This window comes from Malus sylvestris, chromosome 7, assembly GCF_916048215.2.
Source record: "Malus sylvestris chromosome 7, drMalSylv7.2, whole genome shotgun sequence".
Taxonomy (NCBI): Eukaryota; Viridiplantae; Streptophyta; class Magnoliopsida; order Rosales; family Rosaceae; genus Malus; species Malus sylvestris.
Window position 1 is genome coordinate 30,405,252 of NC_062266.1, and position 21,628 is coordinate 30,426,879.

The 21,628-nt window shown below is 38.3% G+C and overlaps 3 protein-coding genes and 1 long non-coding RNA gene across 9 annotated transcripts in view; 1 reads left to right on the forward strand and 3 right to left on the reverse strand.

Moving 5' to 3' along the window:
- Positions 1-36: 36 nt before the first annotated feature.
- On the reverse strand, positions 37-6,031 carry LOC126630343 (uncharacterized). Of its 2 annotated transcripts, XM_050300429.1 has the most exons (4): positions 5,651-6,031; positions 5,290-5,495; positions 4,281-4,677; positions 37-4,094 (listed from the first exon to the last, which is right to left on the reverse strand). In XM_050300429.1, the coding sequence occupies exons 2-4, from the start codon at positions 5,408-5,410 to the stop codon at positions 398-400; spliced, it is 4,215 nt and encodes a 1,404-aa protein (XP_050156386.1). In that variant the 5' UTR covers positions 5,411-5,495; positions 5,651-6,031; the 3' UTR covers positions 37-397. The 2 variants fall into 2 exon arrangements, with proteins under 2 accessions (XP_050156386.1, XP_050156385.1); XM_050300428.1 differs by having other exon boundaries at positions 37-4,677.
- A 5,298-nt stretch (positions 6,032-11,329) lies between these two features.
- On the reverse strand, positions 11,330-16,543 carry LOC126630344 (probable LRR receptor-like serine/threonine-protein kinase At3g47570). Of its 3 annotated transcripts, none has more exons than XM_050300431.1 (6): positions 16,522-16,543; positions 15,524-16,021; positions 15,270-15,341; positions 14,023-14,382; positions 11,926-13,926; positions 11,330-11,829 (listed from the first exon to the last, which is right to left on the reverse strand). In XM_050300431.1, exons 1-6 carry the CDS (start codon positions 16,526-16,528, stop codon positions 11,459-11,461), a joined length of 3,309 nt encoding a protein of 1,102 aa, XP_050156388.1. In that variant the 5' UTR covers positions 16,529-16,543; the 3' UTR covers positions 11,330-11,458. The 3 variants fall into 3 exon arrangements, with proteins under 3 accessions (XP_050156388.1, XP_050156390.1, XP_050156387.1); XM_050300433.1 differs by lacking the exon at positions 16,522-16,543 and adding an exon at positions 16,320-16,351; XM_050300430.1 differs by lacking the exon at positions 16,522-16,543 and having other exon boundaries at positions 15,524-16,286.
- Positions 16,544-16,987: 444 nt separating this feature from the next.
- Positions 16,988-21,628, reverse strand: part of LOC126630347 (protein NETWORKED 4A-like) — a 33,441-nt gene continuing 28,800 nt past the window's right edge. The window contains exon 4 of one of the 3 annotated variants that reach the window (XR_007625957.1): positions 16,988-17,072. Coding sequence is in view for 2 of the 3 variants with exons in the window: in XM_050300442.1 (XP_050156399.1) it covers positions 17,141-17,398 (258 nt within the window). In the remaining variant the exon portion in view is untranslated. Of the gene's footprint in view, positions 17,399-21,628 lie in introns of all 3 variants that reach the window. The other 2 variants (XM_050300442.1, XM_050300440.1) reach the window with 2 other exon arrangements.
- Positions 17,441-21,628, forward strand: part of LOC126630352 (uncharacterized) — a 31,446-nt gene continuing 27,258 nt past the window's right edge. Inside the window, exons 1-2 of the long non-coding RNA XR_007625961.1 lie at positions 17,441-17,587; positions 18,141-18,210. This is a non-coding gene — a long non-coding RNA (uncharacterized LOC126630352). The remainder of the gene's footprint in view (positions 17,588-18,140; positions 18,211-21,628) is intronic.

The following is a 21,628-nucleotide window of genomic DNA, read 5'->3' on the forward strand; positions in this document are numbered from 1 at the left end:
TTATGTATGGTTTTATGTATAGTTGCACAGGATATGTTGCATATAAACAAATAAACGAAATAGAAATCCCTGGTAAACTTGTATATACACACAACGATCGAAAACTTGATTTCTACATCTAACATATACTCACTCATGGGAAACTATATCAGAAAGAACTCCTTTCGCGACAAATTTTCGAGTCCTAACATGTAGATATGGCAAAAATAAGGCAACGTCTCTGTTCGAATCACTTCCCGGAAACCTTTGCTTCCGTCAGGGTTCTATTCGCTTTCTCCAACTTTGCAATGCTTCAGGGTCCGGTAAGTGAGACGAATAAGTTCTTCCATTTGAGAAGAATCCTCGGAGCTTCGTATTATCATACTCTGAGAAATCTGTTGGTTCCTTGAGTTCAAGGTTATCTCTGCAAAGGGTATGAGCTTCTCCCTGTCTGAGATGATCCAGACCCTCTAATCACTTGGCTTGGCGAAGCGTAGCCCATGAGTCGATGAAGTGGTGAACTCGACTTTGCTGGCAGCTCCTTGATTTCTGAGGATAACGATGGTCTTGCTGACACATATGTTTCAATTGGATTCTTATCTTTGTTCTGAGACTCTCTCAAAACAAGCTCCTTCCTCTGTCTCATTTGATCCAATGAACTATATGACATATTCCGGTCTTCTGAATTGCCTCGGGGAGAGTTGGAGGGTGCGAGAGCTCCAGGATCACCGTCAGTAGAGTAACCGTTGTAGTAAGAGGGTCCGTAACCATAATCATCAGAACATGAAACAGTATCCGCATGTTGAGCCAAGTTACCGCCATTAGATGCAGCATTATAGTCGCCAACCTCACTCGGAGGAGGGGCTATAGCATTCTGTTCATAGGGGACAATATGCGATCTCTTTTGGAGCGAAAATCTGAGCACCTCCAAGCAAGCCCCACATCGAAGTCTATGGTATCTCCTTTTGAAAAGGAGAAAATCTGCAGGTATCAGCAGTAGTTTTGAGCAGTTGTAACAAGTTATGATAGGGGCTCCACCTGCTATGGGGCGGAAATGTCGCTTAGCCAAATGTTGTTTCTCTCTGTAAAGCTTCTTCACATCATGCCTTTGGTGCCTCAGATCATCAGACATTGTTTCACGGCCCCAAAGAGGAAAATCAGATTCCACATACCGTTCGGGAGTTAAGGGACGAGACTCGTCATATGATGTCCAGCAACTGTGACCAGGGTGAACCATACATAACCCGTTGTTGCTGCAACGAATGGGTTGAGGCAAAGGTGCTGAGCACTGCCAGTCTTGGGGTTCATGATGCAAATATGAAGAATCAGCTTGGTGCCTGCTGGTTGTTGCCTCACTTGAGAAAGGTATACGCATGTTTTTGCGGTGGTGTTCAGGGGGATAGTGGCTGCCTGCCCTGTGTCTTCTCAGATACCTCTGGTAGTTTGGATCATGATAGAGTTCCTCCTCGGATGCCTCATAATCACGGTACTGGGCCATGCTCTTCTCCTTCCAAGTGGCTCCTCTGGCAACCCTTCCACCCGCCTTTCCATTCAAATTGTTAACTTGATCCTGCAGTTCATAAACCATTCTTAATAGTGTCCTCTTGTCCTGTTCAGCCTCCACAGACATTTCAGATGATTGGTAGCCTGAATTGTGCTGGTACTCATTATCCAGTTGATTTGTGAGGCCTCTATTTTTGTATCCGCCTTGGGAAACTCTTCGACGGAATGCCATCCTAGACATATATTCATCACTCTGCAATCTATTCCAATCTCGGCTTGGATGGCCTTGTCTTCTAGGTGGCAGTAATGCATCTTGATCCCACTTTCTGTATTTCATGGCATGATCATTCTTCACAGGAAAATTTGACCAGGGATCCCTTGCTTGACGTTGCAATCCTGAATCTCTAGTCATCATGCTATTCGCCATGAATTTATCCCTTCGGATTCTTTCTTCAGAATGAACAATGTTTGAACGTGTATTTCGGTTGAAGAACTGATCATCCATGCCATCATAAGAAGAAACACTGGCATCATAAGCATGATGACTTCTATTTGCTGGGGACTTCGACAGATCTCTAGGTGCACCGCTAAGCTCAAAGCTGGGGAAGAACTCCGTATTTTCAAATGCATCAGGAGACCCTACATGATCAAAGCCATTGGGAAAATCATTATTCTGAGGTTCCTCCAGTTGGCCATTAGGAGAAGATGTCAGGGAATCCGCTGCAACGCTTTCCCTTACTGCCATATGAGCAGTAACTATACTTTCAAATGCAACAGGAGACCTTACATGATCAAAGCCATTGGGAACACTATTCCGAGGTTCCACCTGTTGTTCATTGCGAGAAGATTCAAAGGAACCTGATGAAATGATTTCCCGTGAGGCCGTATGAGCAGCAACATTTGAACTACTTCCCCTTGCATCTCCCTGATTTACAGTATTTGAGCTCTGGAAATCAGAATCAATCTCCTTGTTGATGCCTACGTCCATATTTTTTTCTCCTAAAGCTGAGCTCTCCTTAACTTCTTCACGTGCAAACTCAGTCGATGAACAAAATTCATTGGAAACTTCAAGTTTCTCACTATCAAAATCATGAGAATCATTTTGATCACTCTGATTATTTTGATCTTCATTTGGTAGGTTTATATCTCCAACTTGTTCATGATCACAATCTTCAGAAGACTCATCGGGACCCTTCATACTGGTTGAAGTGCACTCTCCTGAGTCTGGAAGAGTAGCCCCATGATTTGCGCTGCCAAATTCTCTGTCATCAGAAGACTTGATTTCACTCTTCTTATTGTCTTGTTCTGAGAAGCATTTTCCCGAGTCAGGAAAAGTTGCCTCTGGACTTGAGCTGCTAAGCTTGTTGCCTTCTGAAGGTTCACTTAGATCCCTCTCGTTGTTTTGGTCCAGTAAACATTCTCCCGAGTCAGGAAAAGTAGATTTTGGACTTGAGCTGCTAAATTTGTTGCCTTCTGAAGACTTAATCTGCTCCTTCTCATTGTTTAGGTCCAAGAAACATTCTCCTCGAACAGTAGCCTTGGGACTTAAGCTGCTGGATTCATTACCTTCTGAAGATTTACTAATGACAGGATTATCTGTCTCATTGTTTTGGTCTGAAGCGCATTCTCCCGACTTTGAAAGACTTGCATTATGACCTGAGGTGCTAGATCCTTCGTCTTCGGAAGACTTATCTTCGCTCTTCTCCTTGTTTTGGTCCGAAAAGTATTCTCCTGGGTTTGAAAGATTTTCATTTTGAATTGAGATGCTAGATTCGATGACTTCAGAAGACTTATCTTCACTCTTCTCGTTGTTTTGGTCAAAAGAGTATTTTCCCGACTCAAGAAAAGTAAGCTTACGAGTACTTGGGCTGCTAGATTCGTTGTCTTCTGAAGATTTACTTCGATCCCCCTCGTCGTTTTGCTCTGGAAGAGCTGCATTATGACTCGAGCTGCTAGATTTCTTTTCTTCGGAAGGCTTGTCTTCGTTCTTCTCATTGTTTTGGTTCAAAAAGAAATTTCCTGATTCAGGATAAGTAGCCTTAGGAGTACTTGAGGTGCTAGACTCGTTGCCTTCTGACGACTTCTTCTGATCCCTCTCATTCTCTTGGTCTAGAGGAGCTGCATTATGACTTGAGCTGCTAGATTTTTCTTCTTCGGAAGGCTTGTCTTCATCCTTCTCATTGTTTTGGTTCAAAAAGCAATTTCCTGATTCAGGATAAGTAGCCTTAGGAGTACTTGAGGTGCTAGACTCGTTGCCTTCTGACGACTTCTTCTGATCCCTCTCATTCTCTTGGTCTAGAGGAGCTGCATTATGACTCGAGCTGCTAGATTTCTCTTCTTCGGAAGGCTTGTCTTCATCCTTCTCATTGTTTTGGTTCGAAAAGCAATTTCCTGATTCAGGATAAGTAGCCTTAGGAGTACTTGAGGTGCTAGACTTGTTGCCTTCTGACGACTTCTTCTGATCCCTCTCATTCTCTTGGTCTAGAGGAGCTGCATTATGACTCAAGCTGCTAGATTTCTCTTCTTCGAAAGGCTTGTCTTCATCCTTCTCATTGTTTTGGTTTGAAAAGCAATTTCCTGATTCAGGATAAGTAGCCTTAGGAGTACTTGAGGTGCTAGACTCGTTGCCTTCTGATGACTTCTTCTGATCCCTCTCATTCTCTTGGTCTAGAGGAGCTGCATTATGACTCGAGCTGCTAGATTTCTCTTCTTCGAAAGGCTTGTCTTCATCCTTCTCATTGTTTTGGTTCGAAAAGAAATTTCCTGATTCAGGATAAGTAGCCTTAGGAGTACTTGAGGTGCTAGACTCGTTGCCTTCTGACGACTTCTTCTGATCCCTCTCATTCTCTTGGTCTAGAGGAGCTGCATTATGACTTGAGCTGCTAGATTTCTCTTCTTCGAAAGGCTTGTCTTCATCCTTCTCATTGTTTTGGTTTGAAAAGCAATTTCCTGATTCAGGATAAGTAGCCTTAGGAGTACTTGAGGTGCTAGACTCGTTGCCTTCTGACGACTTCTTCTGATCCCTCTCATTCTCTTGGTCTGAAGAGCATTCTCCGGATTCAGAAAGAGTTGCATTACGAGCAGAACTTCTGGATTTTTTATCTTCAGAACCGTGATCCAAACGAATCCTCTGAGCTGCCTCAGTGTCATTTAAGCTAGCGCTCTTGCTTCTCAATCCATTTACTCGAGGTTTTGCTGCATCCAGAAGGACGATTTAGGAAACTAATACAAACAATGAAGTAAAAAACTGAGTAACAATATGTCGAAGTAGCTATCTATAAAACTGCAGGTGAAAAAAAGAGAGAGCTCAATTACTCCGAACGTTGAATCAACAGATAGAAATGACATTGATCCCACATGCGATTTCTCATATTAAACAAACTAAGCAATCGAAGAACACAATCTCGCCAATGTGGGGTTAGGCCGGTTGGCCAGGTCCCACACACCCGAGTTCAAATCCCTCGCCCGATAAATTGTAGTAGTTTAGAATAGAATATCGCCTTATCAACAAAATTATCGCGGAAAATCTCAATAGCTGATTCCTTCCTTCTCTATACATGTTGATAGTTTTTTTTTTTTTAGTATATCAATATTTTTTACACTAAGAGAGGAAGGGAAGTTCGGCTAAGCCACAAAAGACAATCTAATTTGGTATCGAATTCGTCATCTACGAGATTCAAATCTAAGATCTCTCACTTCCAATGAAGAGGGATACCAACCAGTGGAGATGAATACCACCAGACCATAGTTATATATACAACAAAGTAGATAGCAAATTAAATTTGTGATATGGTTTGAGTTTAATACCTTGGAGAGTGACACCACATCCGCCGCACCTGTAGACCGGAACATCCGGCAACTCCGCAAGAAGTTGCCGGCATTTCGGACATCGTACCAGTCGAACATTTGCTGTCAGTTCAGGAGACATCTTTGCCCAACACAAACGAAGGGGCTTCCAGTTCCAGCAAAAAAGTCTCAAACTTCGAAGGAAGCTATAGAATTTCAAACACCATCTGCAACACAAACAAAAGGGCTTCCAGTTCCAACAAATTCTCCAAAAAACTAAAAGGGTTTTTCTAAGATCCATGAAACAACAGCAAGAACAACAAAAAAACATAAAAACAGGAACATTCCGAGCTAGAATTTGAGGAAATTAAGGAAGCAGTACCTGAACAAAACAGAAGCAAAACCTCAGACTTCGGAGAGATCCAAAAGAGAGAGACGGACAGAAAAAGGCAGTGAATTTTGTTTGTCTGTTTGGTTTTCACGAAATGGGTGAAGAAGGCAAGGCGAATGGAGGTGTTCGGCAAAAATGTGGAAAAAAAGTATATAAAAAATCTTAGTCTTTGGTGTTTACTGTTTGGCAAAGCTCGTCAAAGTCTTGGGAGTGCGTAAAGGGGTAAGTCTGTGATTTTCCAAGCAGAGGAATCGATAAGGATTTGGAATTGGTCTTCTGCTTTTTTCGTGGTGAAGAAGCTTCTTCCTGGTCAGATCACTGCTGACCGTGAGAAACCCGGGCAAGCTCAAAGACTGACTACAGAGAAGAGAGAGAAGATAGAGAGATGAGTGATACCCCCGCCCACGTATGTAAAGCGTCCGTCTTGACGTGTCATCTTGTTACTAACTCCGAGATTAGCTTACTTGATACGGAAATATCAAGGTTGCGAGAAATTCTTGTGCTCGGTCGTAGAACTTTGTCATCCTAATACCCACACACAAACTAGCGAGCCCCCTTGTAATTATAGCAAAGATTATCTCTTGGTGCTAAAACATAGTTCGAGTGGTGTCACCTGACCAATGAATATATGTTACGTGCAACCATTTAATACGGTCTATATGTGGTGTCTTTGATTACATGAGAGTTCTCCCATACAATAACGTCCCCCACTATCCCACTTTCACCAACAAAGCACAAAGCAATATGTTGGAAGTAGCGTTACACTTACCATCTATTGTACCATCATTTGTATCATTTCTACAATAGAAATAGATTCCGCCAACACATGTAGATCTCGTCTCTATTATAGAGATGGTACAAATAAATGGTAAGAATATCATTTTTAATCTTTTGGTTGTGAGTATTTTAAAGTAACGATATATCAAACTAATCATGAAGTTTTTTTTCAAAAAATGTAAAACAAATATTTATGTTATTAATTCAAAAAGTTAGGGTAGCGTTGAAGTGTAGGTAGGCCCTTGTCTACCAACTCCCCTTCCCCCCACCCCCCATAATTCAAATCAATCAATGCAAAGCTAAACACTTATCCCGTTATCCGTATTACCATTTGGCACAAGAGAATCGAAATACTAAGAAAAAAAATTCAAAAGTCAAACTCTCTCTCGGTCATTTTATATTTTTAGACAATTTTCATATTAATATAATAAAATATTATGTATAAAACTTGAGGAGCGAAGAGCTCAAAAAAAATCTAAAGATTCTCCTTAGCATTTCTCAACCAACCACTCTTCCCTCGTTGGCACGACAGTTATATAGGTAGGGTTATTTGGAAAAGGATCCTCGTCGAATTCTTTTTCTAGGAATCCCGTAATCGTATTTGTTCATTGTAAATCGTGCATTTAATTTTCATTAGGTACTATTTATATTTGAATTTTAAAATTTAAAATTTTAAATAATTTCTGAACGTATAATATACGATAAACAGACACGATTATGAGATCCCTAAAAAAAGGATCCGGCGGTTATTTTTCCAAAACTCGAAGGTCTTCAAGTCAAAGTCAACTGCCTCAGCCACACAAGCAACTGCTATTTCTGGGTTTCTGCTGGGAAGTCCCAGGGGAGTTTTCACGTCAAAAATCCCCATTGGCTATGAGGAATCACATAAAAATAGACAAAGGGCTGCAAAGTCAAACCTCTGGAATTGTATGGCCTGTCTCTCACTCGTGGCAGTCATCCTGCACTGTATAGAGTAGGTATATTTTCTTGTGTGGGTCCAAAATTTGACTATAGGGGTTTAACACATGAACCAAGTCAAATCAAATTATTAGGCTAACTACAATTTTCAATTACGAGAAAAAAAATGTTAAAAAGACTCTCTTAAAGTGAAATTATTTATGAAAATTCTGTCACCTTATAGTTTAACGTCAATTCGCATGTTAACATTATAAATATAATGCATAAAAATGAGGTGACATAGAGTCTATAGATAGTTCACTTTTGAGAGAGTCTCTTTAGCATTGTGTTTTCTGTCCAAAATGTTTTATAATGGTACCACATAAATTGACGTTAAACTGTGAGGTGACAAATAGTCAACTTATGAGATAGTCCCCTTAGCATTCCTCTTACATCTACAATAGTAAGCGGAGCTAGGTTGAAGATAATATTTTAGGAGTAAATTGTAACAATAGTCCCTCACCATTGGTCCCTCAACTTATCAAAACGTATAGCTATAGCCATTTTCGTCAACTTCGTCATATTTTTGTCAAAATAAGTTATGTTGGAAGGACCATTGCTACAATCGGGTTAAAGTAAAGGGATAATTTCTCCAATTAGGTTAAAGTTGAGGGACCATTTATTCAGTTAGATTAAAGTTGAGGGACCATTGGTAATGAATTTTTAGTTGAGGGACTATAGCTGCACGTTCTGATAAGTTGAAGAACCAATAGTAATGGATTTTTAGTTGAGTGACCATTACTCCAATTGAGTTAAAGTTGAGGAATCATTACTACAATTTACTCATATTTTGGTATGGCAATGTCGTAGTCATGGAGTGTTTCAAACGCACATATATTAAGAACGACATATATGTCAATTGGTAACAAAAGCGCTAAACTAAATTTTGGAATAAAAGAACTAGTGTCGTACTAATTTATTAATTAGTCAGTGTTTGAAGACAATTGAAAATATCATAAATAAATTAACACCGTAACACGTTACAATATGAGTAAACAGATTATTTGCGTAAAAGTCTCAGTATAAAACCAAAGATGAAAGATTTCTTGGAAGCGAGGGTACCTCTTGCAAAAAGACGTGGCCGCTCGGGCTTGGTAGCATGGCTTCGCATTCACAAGTGAAAAAGGGTTTCAAATTTGTCCGTATGACTACTTGACTTCGACGTGCTGACGGCATGAATGTTTCCGGACATGAATTTGGCTGAAATTTCTTTGTGAGTTTTTTTATCTATCGAAAGGCATAAATAACCGACTTACCAGTTACCACCAGTTATCTCCCTTCAAAAAAATAAAAATAAAAATAAAAAACTTTCTATTTCCAAATAACTCTTTTTTTGGTCAAACATCGGTATCTTCCTCGTTGTCTTTTTTTCTTTCTCTTTATTCCTGTTTTGTTCTTGTTTGTGTTCCCAAGTATTTTCTTTTGCTTTGCATTTGCATGTCTTCTTGTCCTTGTTGGTAACTCACAAAACCTGGGAAATTGAAGTCACTTGTGCATTTGGAGGCCATGTGAGATGAAAGTAGTTTTATATGAGCTCACTAAATTGAGAAAATGCTAGCATGAAGAGAATCTTCAGTTGGGCGGCTGATCACGTCATTTGTAATGTGAATTACTAAATTAACTAAGAAATTTGTATCAAACAAAATAAAAGAGTTGAAAAAGTTGAGGTTTTATCAGAAAATCAATTGATAATAGGAGTAGTCTTAAAAGACATAAAAGATGAATTTTAGGGAATATCTAAAAGATGTGGAGTGAACCCTACAAAAGACCCATCAAATAAACTTATATGAGGAATCCTTCAACAGAAGATGACTGATTCTTTCAATTTGTATTACATTATGAAATTTATAAGACAAGAACAAGCGTGTGGTGAAAGAATAGTCCCACATCATGAAAGGAGAAATCTAGTGAGGGCTTATAAGAAATTGAGTTATTTCCTATATTGTCAATTGATTTTATAGTGGAACCATAATTTTTTTCACAGATATGTGTGTGTGTGTGGGGTGGGAGGTGGGAGGTGGGAGAAAGAAAGAAATGGAGTCAAGTGAAACTCAAATGTAATTATTTGCGAGAGTTATTTTTCAGGTTAGACCATCTCGAACCGAAGGAGGGCCAGAGGGCTTGTTTTAGCCATTTGACCCTCCAAGAAATTAATATTTTAATGAACAGTGCAGGGCCATATTTTTTACCGTCTCCAATCGAGGGCTAAAGGGTCATAGGGCCAAACATAATTTATTATTTTAATTGAATTACTATGGTTACTTAAATTAAATTACCTCAATAATTTTATGTTATGGATTGTCAATAATTTTCATGTTGTTAAACGTTTTTAAAAATATTGTTAATTTTTTGTTGTTGTTTAATGTTATTTAATGTTATTTAATATTGTTTAATGTTGTTTCATGTTACTTAATGTAAAAAAAAAAAGCTGATAAAAAAAATCAAATATGACATCATCATGATGCCCGGTCCCGGGCTGGCTGGTTGACTCATTTGGGCTGCCGGGTTGGCCCTTTGGCCCTTTTTTGTCTAGTGGGGCTCAAGAGCCATTTGGCCTAGCCCTTGGTTGGAGACTATTTTCGGACCATTTTCGATCTTCTGGACCCTTCGATTGGGGATAGTCTTACCCCATTGAAGATTCACATGCCAGCATTGTCATTCGCACTATAATTGTTGCACAATAATGTGTAAAGCTCACAAAATAGAGCAATGTTAGCACAGTTGTCTACAATGTCACTATAGCAAATTAGTGCACGTCTACAGTGAATTAGGGTTTTTCTGTTAGTGTCCAATTAGTGAAGAAAGGATGCTTCTTTTTGTTATCATGCATATTTAAGTAGTAAACATCTAAAAAGCTGCTTAATTGAAGTGAGATTTTCAGTTTTTGAGCTCAATTTCATTTCTTATAGACAAATTTTTTCAAGATTTCTGGGTTTCTTTTTGCTTCTTCTCTGTTAAATTACTCATCTGGAAGTTAATTTTGTTCAAATACCAAGTATTGTTCTTGAATTAAAGATTTCTGGGTTTTTTTGTTGCTTCTTTTCTGTTAAATTACTCATCTAGAAGTTAATTTTGTTCAAAAACTTACTGTTCTTCAATTAATCTTACAAGAAAGCATATGAGAACGTGACACATTAGGTGTTTGATGAAATGTGTCTGAGAATCTGTCAGTATGATATATTATAATTCTGAACCTCCTCTTCAGCTCTGGCCACATGTGTGCGAAGGCGACATGGTCCTGGTCGAGGGTTCGGAAGCTCTGGCGATTCTGACTGAGAAAGAGGTCAATAACAAGAAGGTAATGGAATTCAATGTTTTGTGTTTGTTATAGAGGCATATTTGCAACAGTATATCAGATAATAATTCTAGATAGTCTGTCCAGATAGCTTAGATTGTGTTTCATGATGCATATGGCTAAAGCGCTTTTGGCTACTTTTTGGATTGCTCATTAATTTTTTAGCTGCCCTTGGCTGGTACAAATATATATATAAGAAGTTTATCCTTTTATCAACTTTTACTCAGGTCAAATTTAGGATCCATTTGTACTCATGCGCCATTGGGGTAAAGTGCATGTGCTTTGTTTCCTGTTGTATTTTTTCATCTAGGGGATAACGTTTTGTTGTTTGTTGGAAGGAATATTAAAACACATCCACACCCTATTTTGTCAAATTGTTCTAAAGTGGTTTGCTGCTCCATGTATGAAGTATTAGTGAATTATTGGAAATTTTACGAAACGAAACGAAATTTTTTGTGTTGTAAGCATACATATTGAAATTTATGTTATAAATTTTTTGATAAGAAACAGATATAAATTAGAATCATACTAATATAGGTATGCTGTATGCATAACTTCGATGGTACCATAAGTTCAGAATTAATCTTTAGTGTCATTAAAAAAGATGAGCACAAATTGGTGAAGCAGCCAAAAAACCCAACTTAAGTAGAAGTTTAGAAGTTTGTCACTTCCTGATATATTGACTGAAATAACAATAAGAAAATAATGTAGTTTTTGAAGATCGAAAACAACGATAAGAAAATGGATCCGAAAATATAGAGAACAAAGAACTAAGAATTCACTCCTCCAGAGTCCTTCAAATACTTGGCCTTGATTTTATTCAGTGCGACTACGGCATCTTTCATGTTAATCCTTTCTTTCGGCAATGCTGCAGTGCAAGCTAAAGCTAATCTTATAACGGATGATAAGCAATCCCTCCTGCTCACGAAACCACCATCTTCCTCCGTCCCAAGTATATCGGCATCCACAACTTCATCTATAGCAGCATTTAGAAATAATGAATCTGCAATCCATTGCTTTAAATTCATTTCCCCAACAAACATCTCATCCGTTGGCTTCCTTTTTGTGAATGTCTCCATGAGTACAATACCAAAACTATACACATCCCCACTCGTCGAAACGCTTCCTTCCATCCCGAACTCTGCAAAATTTGTATGTGAATTTAGTTATGTATGATAAAAAGAAAATTATAACTCCTAATAAAACCAACATAAACAAAATTGAAAAAATACATCACCTGGAGCCATGTATCCAACTGTGGCTAGGGTCATTGTTTCCGTCATCGAATCTCCACTGCCGATGAGTCTTGCAATGCCAAAATCAGCAACATGTGCAACCATATCATCATCTAATAGTATATTGCTTGGTTTCACGTCACAATGAACGATAGGTATCGAGTAACCTTGATGAAGATATTCTAGTGCCAATGCAACATCTTTCATTATGTCCAACCTCTGCAGGATAGTCATGGAGCGGTTTGGAGAATACAACCACTGTTCGAGGCTTCCATTAGGCATCAATTGAAGCACCAGGGCTTTGAAATCAAGTTCATCGCAATAACTTATGATTTTAATGAGATTCCGATGACGGATATTGCTTAGCATTTCACATTCCTTCACAAAACTCTTGAATGCCCTTTCTAGCTGTAAATTGAAAACCTTGAGGGCGATATCTATCCCGTCTGACAGTGTTCCTCTGTATACTGAGCCAAACCCCCCTGTGCCTAGTAAGTTACTCTCGTGAAGTCCATTTGTCGCCCTTACAAGTTCTAGGCGCGAAACTCTTCTCCAAAGAACTTGACGTAGCAAGGCAGTTTCTCTTACAACTTCAATATTCCTTTTCCTGCATAGCTTCAGAGTCAATGCAGCAGCCGCTAGGAGTATTACTGACATGACCCCTGAGATGATATATTTAGCTTTCCTCCAATTTGGCTCAACTTTTGTTTTATATTTGCATAATGGAACATGGAGTCGGGAAGTACCACAGAGTGCATCGTTTGATACAAATGATTCATCAGAGAAGTTTCCGAAAGGCCCGCCGGTTGGAATTTCTCCTTCGAGTTTGTTGAAAGACAAATTCAGATGCTTGAGATACAAGAGGGCTTCCAATGACTTTGGGATCACTCCAGATAGATTGTTTTTCGACAAATCCAAGAATTCTAGGCTTAGCAAGGTTTTAAATGAACCGGGAATAGGGCCTTCTAAATAATTGTTTGCCAAGGACAAATTAATCATTTTCTGAAGACCCCCAATGCTACCGGGAATGTTTCCGGAGAAATGGTTATTTGATAAATCCATATCCACCACATCTTTCAACTTTCCGATGTCTTCTGAGAGTGGTCCAACTAGAGAATTGGATGACAAGTCTAGCTCCAATATATACTTGAGTTCCCACAAGGAAGATGGTATTTTTGAAGTTAACAAATTGGACCCTAACCATAGAGATCTTAGAGCTACTGCCAAAGTACCCAAGCAGGAAGGAATAGAACCAGAGAGCCGATTACCAGCCAAAACTAAATCGGCTAGGTTGTTTAGTTGACAGAGTTCATAAGGGATATGTCCTTGCAGTTCGTTATCATCCAAATACAAAACTTGGAGATTTTGTAGCCTTTGTATTGAAGTTGGAATTGCTCCACTCAACCGATTGTTTCCCAGGTATAGTCCTATCAAGCCGCTCAAGTTGCCAATTTCTACTGGAATGTTGCCCCTGATGTTGGAACCGAATAAATTCACACATCGGAGTGACGTAGAGAGATTCCTGCGAGAAGCTGAAATTGTGGTGTTTAGTGGATTGTCTCCCAAGTATAACCTTGTCAAATTTCTAAGATTAAACAAGCAAGAGAGAGTGCTTGCTGCTTGTGGAGTAGAAGCATCAATTGTCAAATTATTCGAGTACAAGAAAAGACGCTCAAGGTTTTTCAAGGAACAGAGCGTGCTAGGAAGAAACCCGGTAAATGAGTTTGTGTTCAAGTCTAGCACCCTGAGCTTGGAAGCATTGGAGAGGTTAGGAAGTAGTCCAGCCACGAGGTTAGTTCTGGCTACATAAAGGAATTCTATGTTTGGAGCTTTAAGACCGATGTTTGCTGGGAGGCTACCTGAGAGCTGATTGATAGAAAGCCCTATTATTCTTATCATGGAGAGATTGAAGAGTTTGGATGGGATGACGCCACTGAGATTATTAATCTCCAGATCCAAAATCTCTAATTGCGGAAGATTACCAATCTCATCCGGTATTGTACCTGTAACAATTTCAGAACGTTTGTATTAACTTTGTAACTTCAGTTTAACTAAAAACTAAAAACAAATTGTATATGAAATGCCCCCAAATTTATTACCTGTTAAATGATTCTCAGCAAGAGTAATATGGGTTAAGTAGGTCAAATTGCCAAGACTTTTGGGTATGCTTCCACGGAAATTGTTAGAGAGTAATGAGATTTCACGAAGCTCTTTGCATTGCCACAGTTTGGAGGGAATCAGACCGTCAAGCTGGTTTCCACTAAAATTAAATATTCGAATACTGGAAAGATGCTCACATATATTGTCCGGGAGACTGCCACTCATGTTGTTTCCGTATAGATTCAAAATAGTCAAAGAAGATATGTTGAAAACAGGCACAAGAGCAGAGGCTTTTAGGGCATTGGACCGCACAGACAACTCCTCCAGCTGAACTAAACTGCCCATCTCGTTCGGAAGTTCTATTAAACAATCCGTATATATTGTTAAAATCATGTAAACATATATAGGAGTAGCTTCTTACTGGGAATCCCGTTCTACCGTAGCAAAAGTGGGATAACATTATAAGGACCATGTGCTCACTATATAGGTTCTCTTTTTGTTCTAGAATACGAGGGTCTTACACAATAAATATACGATTCTTATGATAGTCCTCTCATTTCATTTTTGCCAAAGTGGAACGAGATTCTTGCTAAGAAGGGGCTCATATCTAAACTACCTAGTACCCATTAATAGAACTCTGCTCTCAAACAAAACTACATAAAATTGCAATTTTAACCCTCACACCAAAACTGCACAAAAATAAAATATATGGGCAATTTAGTAATTACATGAACATAAATTTTGCTATTATTTACGACAACCTCACAACCAGGTTAACATAGCATGCCCTATTTAAAAATTAAAAATAAAATAAAATAGTAAATAAAAAACATGCCTACTTTAGAAGAAACTGCTCATCATTGCCCCAATTTTTATAATTGATTTTTTTTTTTAGGGCCGGTTCGGTTCGAAGATGTGATTATGGGACAGAGGTTCAGGGCCGAAGGGGTAGAGGAAGACCTAGGAAAACTTTGGAAGAGACCCTAAGAAAAGACTTAGAGTACTTGGATCTAACGGAGGACATGACACAAAACCGAGCGCAATGGCGTTCTAGGATTCATCTAGCCGACCCCACTTAGTGGGAAAAGGCTTTGTTGTTGTTGTTGTTGTATTTCTTTTTTTTTTAGAATTTAAAAAACTAATCACACTTCATAGTAAAAAAAAAAATGAAATGAAATTATTCACACACAGTGTGTGCAGGCATCTACTAGTATACATGTAACAAAACCTAAGTCATACAGTATACCTTCGAACTTGTTGTCGTCAAGGTATATGCCCTTCACCATTGTTAAGTTGCCTATTTCTCTGGGTATGCTACCTGTTAAATATGTGCATGCATTCCAACAAAAAAAGAAGGAAAAAAAAAAAAACAAACGAGATGATTGTTATACATGTTATATATAGATGTTAAAATGAAACAAATATATCAAAATGTAATGATGAAGCAAGCAATCATTAATTTATATTCCTAGGTGGCTCGTACTGGTGGTATGTACGTACCCGATAGTTGGTTCCTCCTTAGATCAATTATTTCGAGTGCAGATAAGTTGAAGATAGCAGCCGGTATGAAACCCGAGAAGCCATTACCGTACAATCTGATGGTTTGAAGTTTAGCAAAGGACCCAAACCACGAAGGAACGGTTCCCATAAAGCTGTTGTTTTCAAAGTTAATCGCCTTCAACCGGCGCAAACGAGACAGTTCTTGCGGCAGGGGACCATGAAAGCTATTATTCTCAATACCCAACTCAACGAGAAATGAGAGGTTGCCTAGATGCGGAGGAATAACTCCGGCAAGACCCATGTGGGAGAGATTTAAGGCCGTGACTCTGTGGTGGCCAGCACCGCAGCTAACGCCAACCCAGTTGCAAATGTTGGAATTAGAGGCAGAGGACCAGTTGGCGGTCAAGATGTTTTGAGGGTCACTAGTGATGTGAGCTTTGAGAGAAAGAAGCGCAGACTGATCTGTGCTGATATTGTTATGAGATATTGCTAATGCACCTGCAGTTAAGTAATTAGCCATAATCATCATATAGATATAACATAAGCAGTGTATCATCGACAACATTTTTGATAGTAGGAAACGACTTCTCTCCTTAATCGTAGTAGTTTTCATCTTTCGGTTTAGATTCGATCGAAAACTAAAACTCATTACATTCACATAAATAGGGAAACAAGTTGGTGTTACCAAGACTAGTGAATGACCTAGACTTGCCCGGCTTCTACATCAAGGTGAGGAGACTTAGACTAGTCGAACGAAGATGTGTTATTTGGATTTTTTTACATATCAAACAGACACCTTTCATTTTTCGCTGATAGCTTAGCTAGGTGAGGAGGAATAGTCTAAGTCCGATTTTTTTGTCAAAATGAGGAGGCTTAGACTAGTACTATCTATAGTATAGACCATAGCAAAAGAACCAAATTAAATTATTATCCCACAACATTGCAAATTGCAATCCTTGACTTGTTATTTGGATTTTTTTTACATATCAAACACACACCTTTCATTTTTCGCTGATAGCTTAGTTAGGTGAGGACGAATAGTCTAAGTCCGATTTTTTTGTCGAAGTGGGGAGGCTTAGACTAGTACTATCTAATATCTATAGACCATAGCAAAAGAACCAAATTAAATTATTATCCCACTTGTTGCAAATTGCAATCCTTGACTTGTAGTGGATGTAGTCATGGAGGCATCCTATTGGTATTTCCTTCGTCGCCCTCTTCCATTTAGCTTCTGCTAATAATTACCATTGGTAATGGCAATTTAGAAATCATTGGTTTCTAATAATATCATAGCTTATTAGATTATAGCGGCCGCAATGAATGAGGGTTACTTCACCTCACTGAATTAGGATTTAGTCAAAAACCCCCAGTTCACTGGCGGAGAATAGGTAGGTTGACCATTTTACCCTCCAAACAAGTGAGAACACTGAGTTTAACATCTTAATTAATAATAATTAGCAAACATTTTCCATGCCATTGTTGTTCTTTAACATTCAAAATCTAGAGCATTTAGTTTCGTAATTAACTAAATATTGATGTAACATCCGACCTGAATTGACCATATGACCCTAAACAAAAACTTGTTCCATACAAACACAACATATGATGCAAGAGACCTCAGAAACATACTAGGCGCTGCCTGTGCCCGGTAAACGCTTGGCGGAGCTCTTGGTATCCGCTCCTGTAGTGCTCCAGCGAGAAACAAAGCTGCCGGATCACCTCTCTTTTCTCCTCAGCCCCATCCGAGATCACAACACTCTGCCTTTTCACCTCTTGCTGCAACTCCTCCACTCTTGTTTTCAGCTCATCTACTAGCCTACGCGCACTTTCGTGTTCTGTTTGTAACCGACTAAGATGTCCCGCCATTTCCTGAATCTGATTGTCACGGGAACTCACATCGGCCATGAGCGTCTGAGCCCTACCATTGAGCTCGTCTTTCTCCACCATCAGCATGTCACATTTCAGTTTAAACCTGTCCAAGTCTTTATTTACAGCTTCCACATGTCCATTTTTATCAGCAACTTCTACCTTCAGGCGGCTTATATCATCTTGCAATGCCATCTCGTAGACAGCATGCAGCCTTTCCATTTCCTTCTTATCCGTTTCACATTGCCTTATTTCGTCCTCTAACCTCTTGTTTCTCAAACTCAATTCTTCGAGTCTCATGTCCAAGACAATTTGTTTCGCTGCAAAACTTGAAATGTCAGCCTGCAGGTTTGCTTTCTCAAGCGAGAATTGTTCCTGTGCATCACGCAACGCGCTCTTCAGTTGCGTCACCTCAAGATCGCGGCCGAATATGTCAGCATTGTACCTCACAATCCTCTCCTGCAGCTCCGAAACATGCTTTCTCTCCGAGTCAAGTTGAGATTCAAGACCTTGCATTTGATCAGCGCCTTAGGAAATTCTATCGGCAAGTTCATGCTTCAAATTCGCAATCTCTTCGTCCAACCCCTTAAGCCTTTCTTTAGTCACTTCCAAATCCTCCATCAATTTCCGAATCTCATTATCTCTGTCTCATGCACCATTTTCCAACTCAACTATCTGTTCTTGCAGCTCGAAGACACGCATTTTCTCCGTTGTAAGATCAGACTCCTTCACCTGGAGCTTCTCTTTCAAGCTAGATAGTTCAGTTTCAAGCTCAGCAATCTTCAGCTGCCATCCCTGACTGTCGAAATCAGCGCTCGGAGGTGGAACCAAGTAATTGCTGACCGGGGAATTAGGAGAATCTAACTCGTATCCCAATGATGAATCACCATCTTCTTTGATCAGCTTCAGCATTTGCTTAATGCTCTGGTCCATCTCTGTAAGATTCAGCATTTGAAACATTTTATTAGGTCAAATCGTCACAGAAGGAATACAGTAACGAACAAATTGTAATCAGCAAGAACAAACAAGATGAGCTCGCAAATAACCACTTACCTTCCAGATATTCTACCAGCGACATTGAACTATCTGGAGTGATACTATTGTCCAACCCGGCTGAATCTGACTTCTTCAGTTCTGTTTTCTCCATATCAGCCATCTGCTGACATAAAATGATATAAAGTAAACCACATAAGACATCAAAATAAAAAGAGAAAAGCAGTGGATTTCTGTAATCCCATATCACTGGGGGCTTTTTGGTGGTTAGGATTTGATTGAACAAGATGAAGCATGGATACCGATAAGGTGATACTATACACACGGCACGATAATACGTAAAATCTCGAAAAACTAGGATACGCTGCGTCATGGATACAACAATAAAAATACATAATTTAAAACATATTTCAACGTAAAAACATCCAAATTCAAGTTCATTCAAGTGTGAGAGTTATATTCCTCATTTTAATTAGAGACAAACTCTTTGTATTCATCTACTTTCAACTAAAGCTTTGTTTCCTATTGATTTTCTCCTCTTAATTTTTTATTTGAAATTGTAACGATATCCTAAAAGACAAATACTTGTAGATTATAAGAGATTAGACACGAAGAAAACATATTCTTCGTAATCTACCATTTTGTGGGGATTTGAAGGGATACGTTTTCTTCACGAGCAATACCCCTATTTTTTACTTTCAGTTTGAACAAATTTTTTAATGTCCTCAGCTATCCAATCCAATCGTAGACACTAAACGAGGGCTGAAAGAAGACGGATTTCGATGGCTCCAGTAACCAAACTATCAATTGTGATGCCCATAGAAAAACAGAAGTAATTAAAGGGAAAATTACAAAATCAAATCAAATCAAATACACCACTGAATCAGATCCCAAATAAGACTTTTCTTACCCTATAAATTTCCAGTAGTTCTCATCAATAGAGAAATCCTCAGTTTAAGCATACCAAACCAGATGCTTGAATAAATTAAAACAAAAAGCGATTCTTAAAAATGCATAATCTGTATGCAATCAATCATATCAACATAGACGAGAGAGAGAGAGAGAGAGAGAGAGCTCCAGATCCAAGCCCTGCCCAAATCAGAAGATAAGTGAAGCGATTAATCGGTGCTTTTGCCTTTTAAGCTAAAAGCGGCTTTTTTCCAAAATCAAAATGGATTCATTCGGTTGGGGACAACGAGGAAACTGCTGAGAGAGGGGGGGAAGGGCTCCAAATCCCGCGCTTTCTGTCCCATATTTTTATGCTCCGAAAATGCCCTCCCACACACCGTTTCATTTCCATGTCGTGATTTCTGGTAATGGGTATTTTCGTAACTTAACGAACTACTCCAATAATTAAGCCCTCAGAGGTGGGGCCGTAACTCATGGTGGGCAAGCGGCTTGCCGGCCCTGCCAGCGGAACAACCAAAGATTTTTGGCGGGAAAACATTCCAATTTAAGAAAATAATTTAATAAAAAAAATCTGGTTTTTTTTTAATGCTAAAAAGACATTTAAAAAATGACTTTCTATAAACTCTCAGCCACCTTATTGACACGAAAATTCATGTTTACTTGTTGAAAGACAGAAATTCATAAAGAATCTTATTATAAGAAACTCGCCTTAGCATTTCTCTTTATTTTATTTCTATTTACATTGACACTACGACACGAAGCCCGGAAGTATAAAAAATTATACTAATATATCACCAAGCTACTTTAATTTTATCAACAAAATAATTAGAGTTGAATTTGACAATTTGTAGTACATCGAAATTGTTTAAATATTTTTGGTATTTTTATCTAATTTAAAAGTCCAAATCTATATATTTATCTTTTTTAATTTTTCCATTATTTTCATAATAATCATTGATCAAGGTGGGAATCCACACTAACTAAGCAAAATTATTTCTTTTGGAACTTTATCATAGTCTTATTCAAAACATATGACCCCATATTTTATCTAATTTCATAATTTTAGTCTTTTTCTTGTTAGACTTGTCTATCTCTATCATTTTGTTTTGATTGACTTTTAAATAGATAATTTGTTATCTTTCAAATTTTATCTTTCACCAACCTTTTTTAAATTTGCAGTCAATGTTTATATTTGAAGCTCAATTCTTAATATGCATACGTGGTCGTAGTCACATTTGCTAAGACAGATGTAATTTCTTTTACGCATCGGAGTTTGAATTTCGCTACTCTCATTTTAAAATATTTTAAACTGCATTTATAATTCTATATGTGGCATTTAAATAAACTAATTTTTAACTCATAAAAAAATGTTAAGATTTGGGCTTTAGTTCTTGACCCAAAAAACATAAAAAAAGAAGTGGGCTCAAGTCATGCTTTCCTTTCTTCAAGGGCCTCACAGGCCCACCTCCTTGTCATTCTTTACTTTTTTTTTTTTTTTTAGCATTTCAAATTTCCCACAACACAAATGAGAGAGGTGGAAATGCGTCACTGGTCAGGTACTCATGGTGGAGACAACCAAACTTGGACTTAGTGACTCACCACTTCAGTATCTTATTTAGAAAGAAACTTTTGTGGTACAAATATTATACAAAGTTTTAACGAAAAGTCCGCGATATTGTTCACTTTAATGAAAAATCACATTTTTAAACTAGAAAATCAATTCTGGTACTATTCATAAAACCCTTTATTTTGTCCTTATCGTTAAAACTCAAAGTTTTCCAACCATTTTCATTAGTTTTCCTAATATTATATACATGAAAGGGCTACCACAACTCCAAGCAACAAAACTCTTTGTTTTGCAAGAGTCGGGAGAAACATCTATCGTACACAACTTTACTTTTACGTTGCAAAGAGTCTGTTTCTACGACTCGAACTCGTGTTCAATCACAAATGAGCAATCTTTTCTATCGCGTCAAGTCTCGTCCTAAAAATTATATGTTATTTAACACATGCGTATTTATATTCTCAGCCATCCACAGCCACCAGTACCGCATTTGGACGTACTGGGGACTATGAAATGCATCACTATTTTCTTTGTGTATTCTATCTTACCCTTCTCCTAAATTATATGTTATTTTACCCTCTCTTTGTGTATCCTATTTTACCATTTATTTTGTCTTTATCGTTAAAACTCAAAGTTTTCCAACCTTTTTCATTAGTTTTCCTAATATTATATACATGAAAGGTCTATCACAACTCCAAGCAACAAAACTCTTTGTTTTGCAAGAATCAGGAGAAACATCTATCGTACACAACTTTACTTTTACTTTGCAAAGA

Bases quoted from the DNA above. Each gene is read 5' to 3' on its own strand.
- LOC126630343 (XM_050300428.1), bottom strand. From the start codon at position 5,410: ATGTCTCCTGAACTGACAGCAAATGTTCGACTGGTACGATGTCCGAAA. The intron at 4,678-5,289 runs GTATTAAACTCA...TTCTGGATGCAG, and splicing joins ATGTGGTGTCACTCTCCAAG to CAAAACCTCGAGTAAATGGA.
- LOC126630344 (XM_050300430.1), bottom strand. From the start codon at position 16,172: ATGAGTTTTAGTTTTCGATCGAATCTAAACCGAAAGATGAAAACTACT. The intron at 15,342-15,523 runs GTACGTACATAC...CATATTTAACAG, and splicing joins AAGGAGGAACCAACTATCGG to GTAGCATACCCAGAGAAATA. The intron at 11,830-11,925 runs GTGATGTATTTT...CAAATTTTGCAG, and splicing joins AGTTGGATACATGGCTCCAG to AGTTCGGGATGGAAGGAAGC.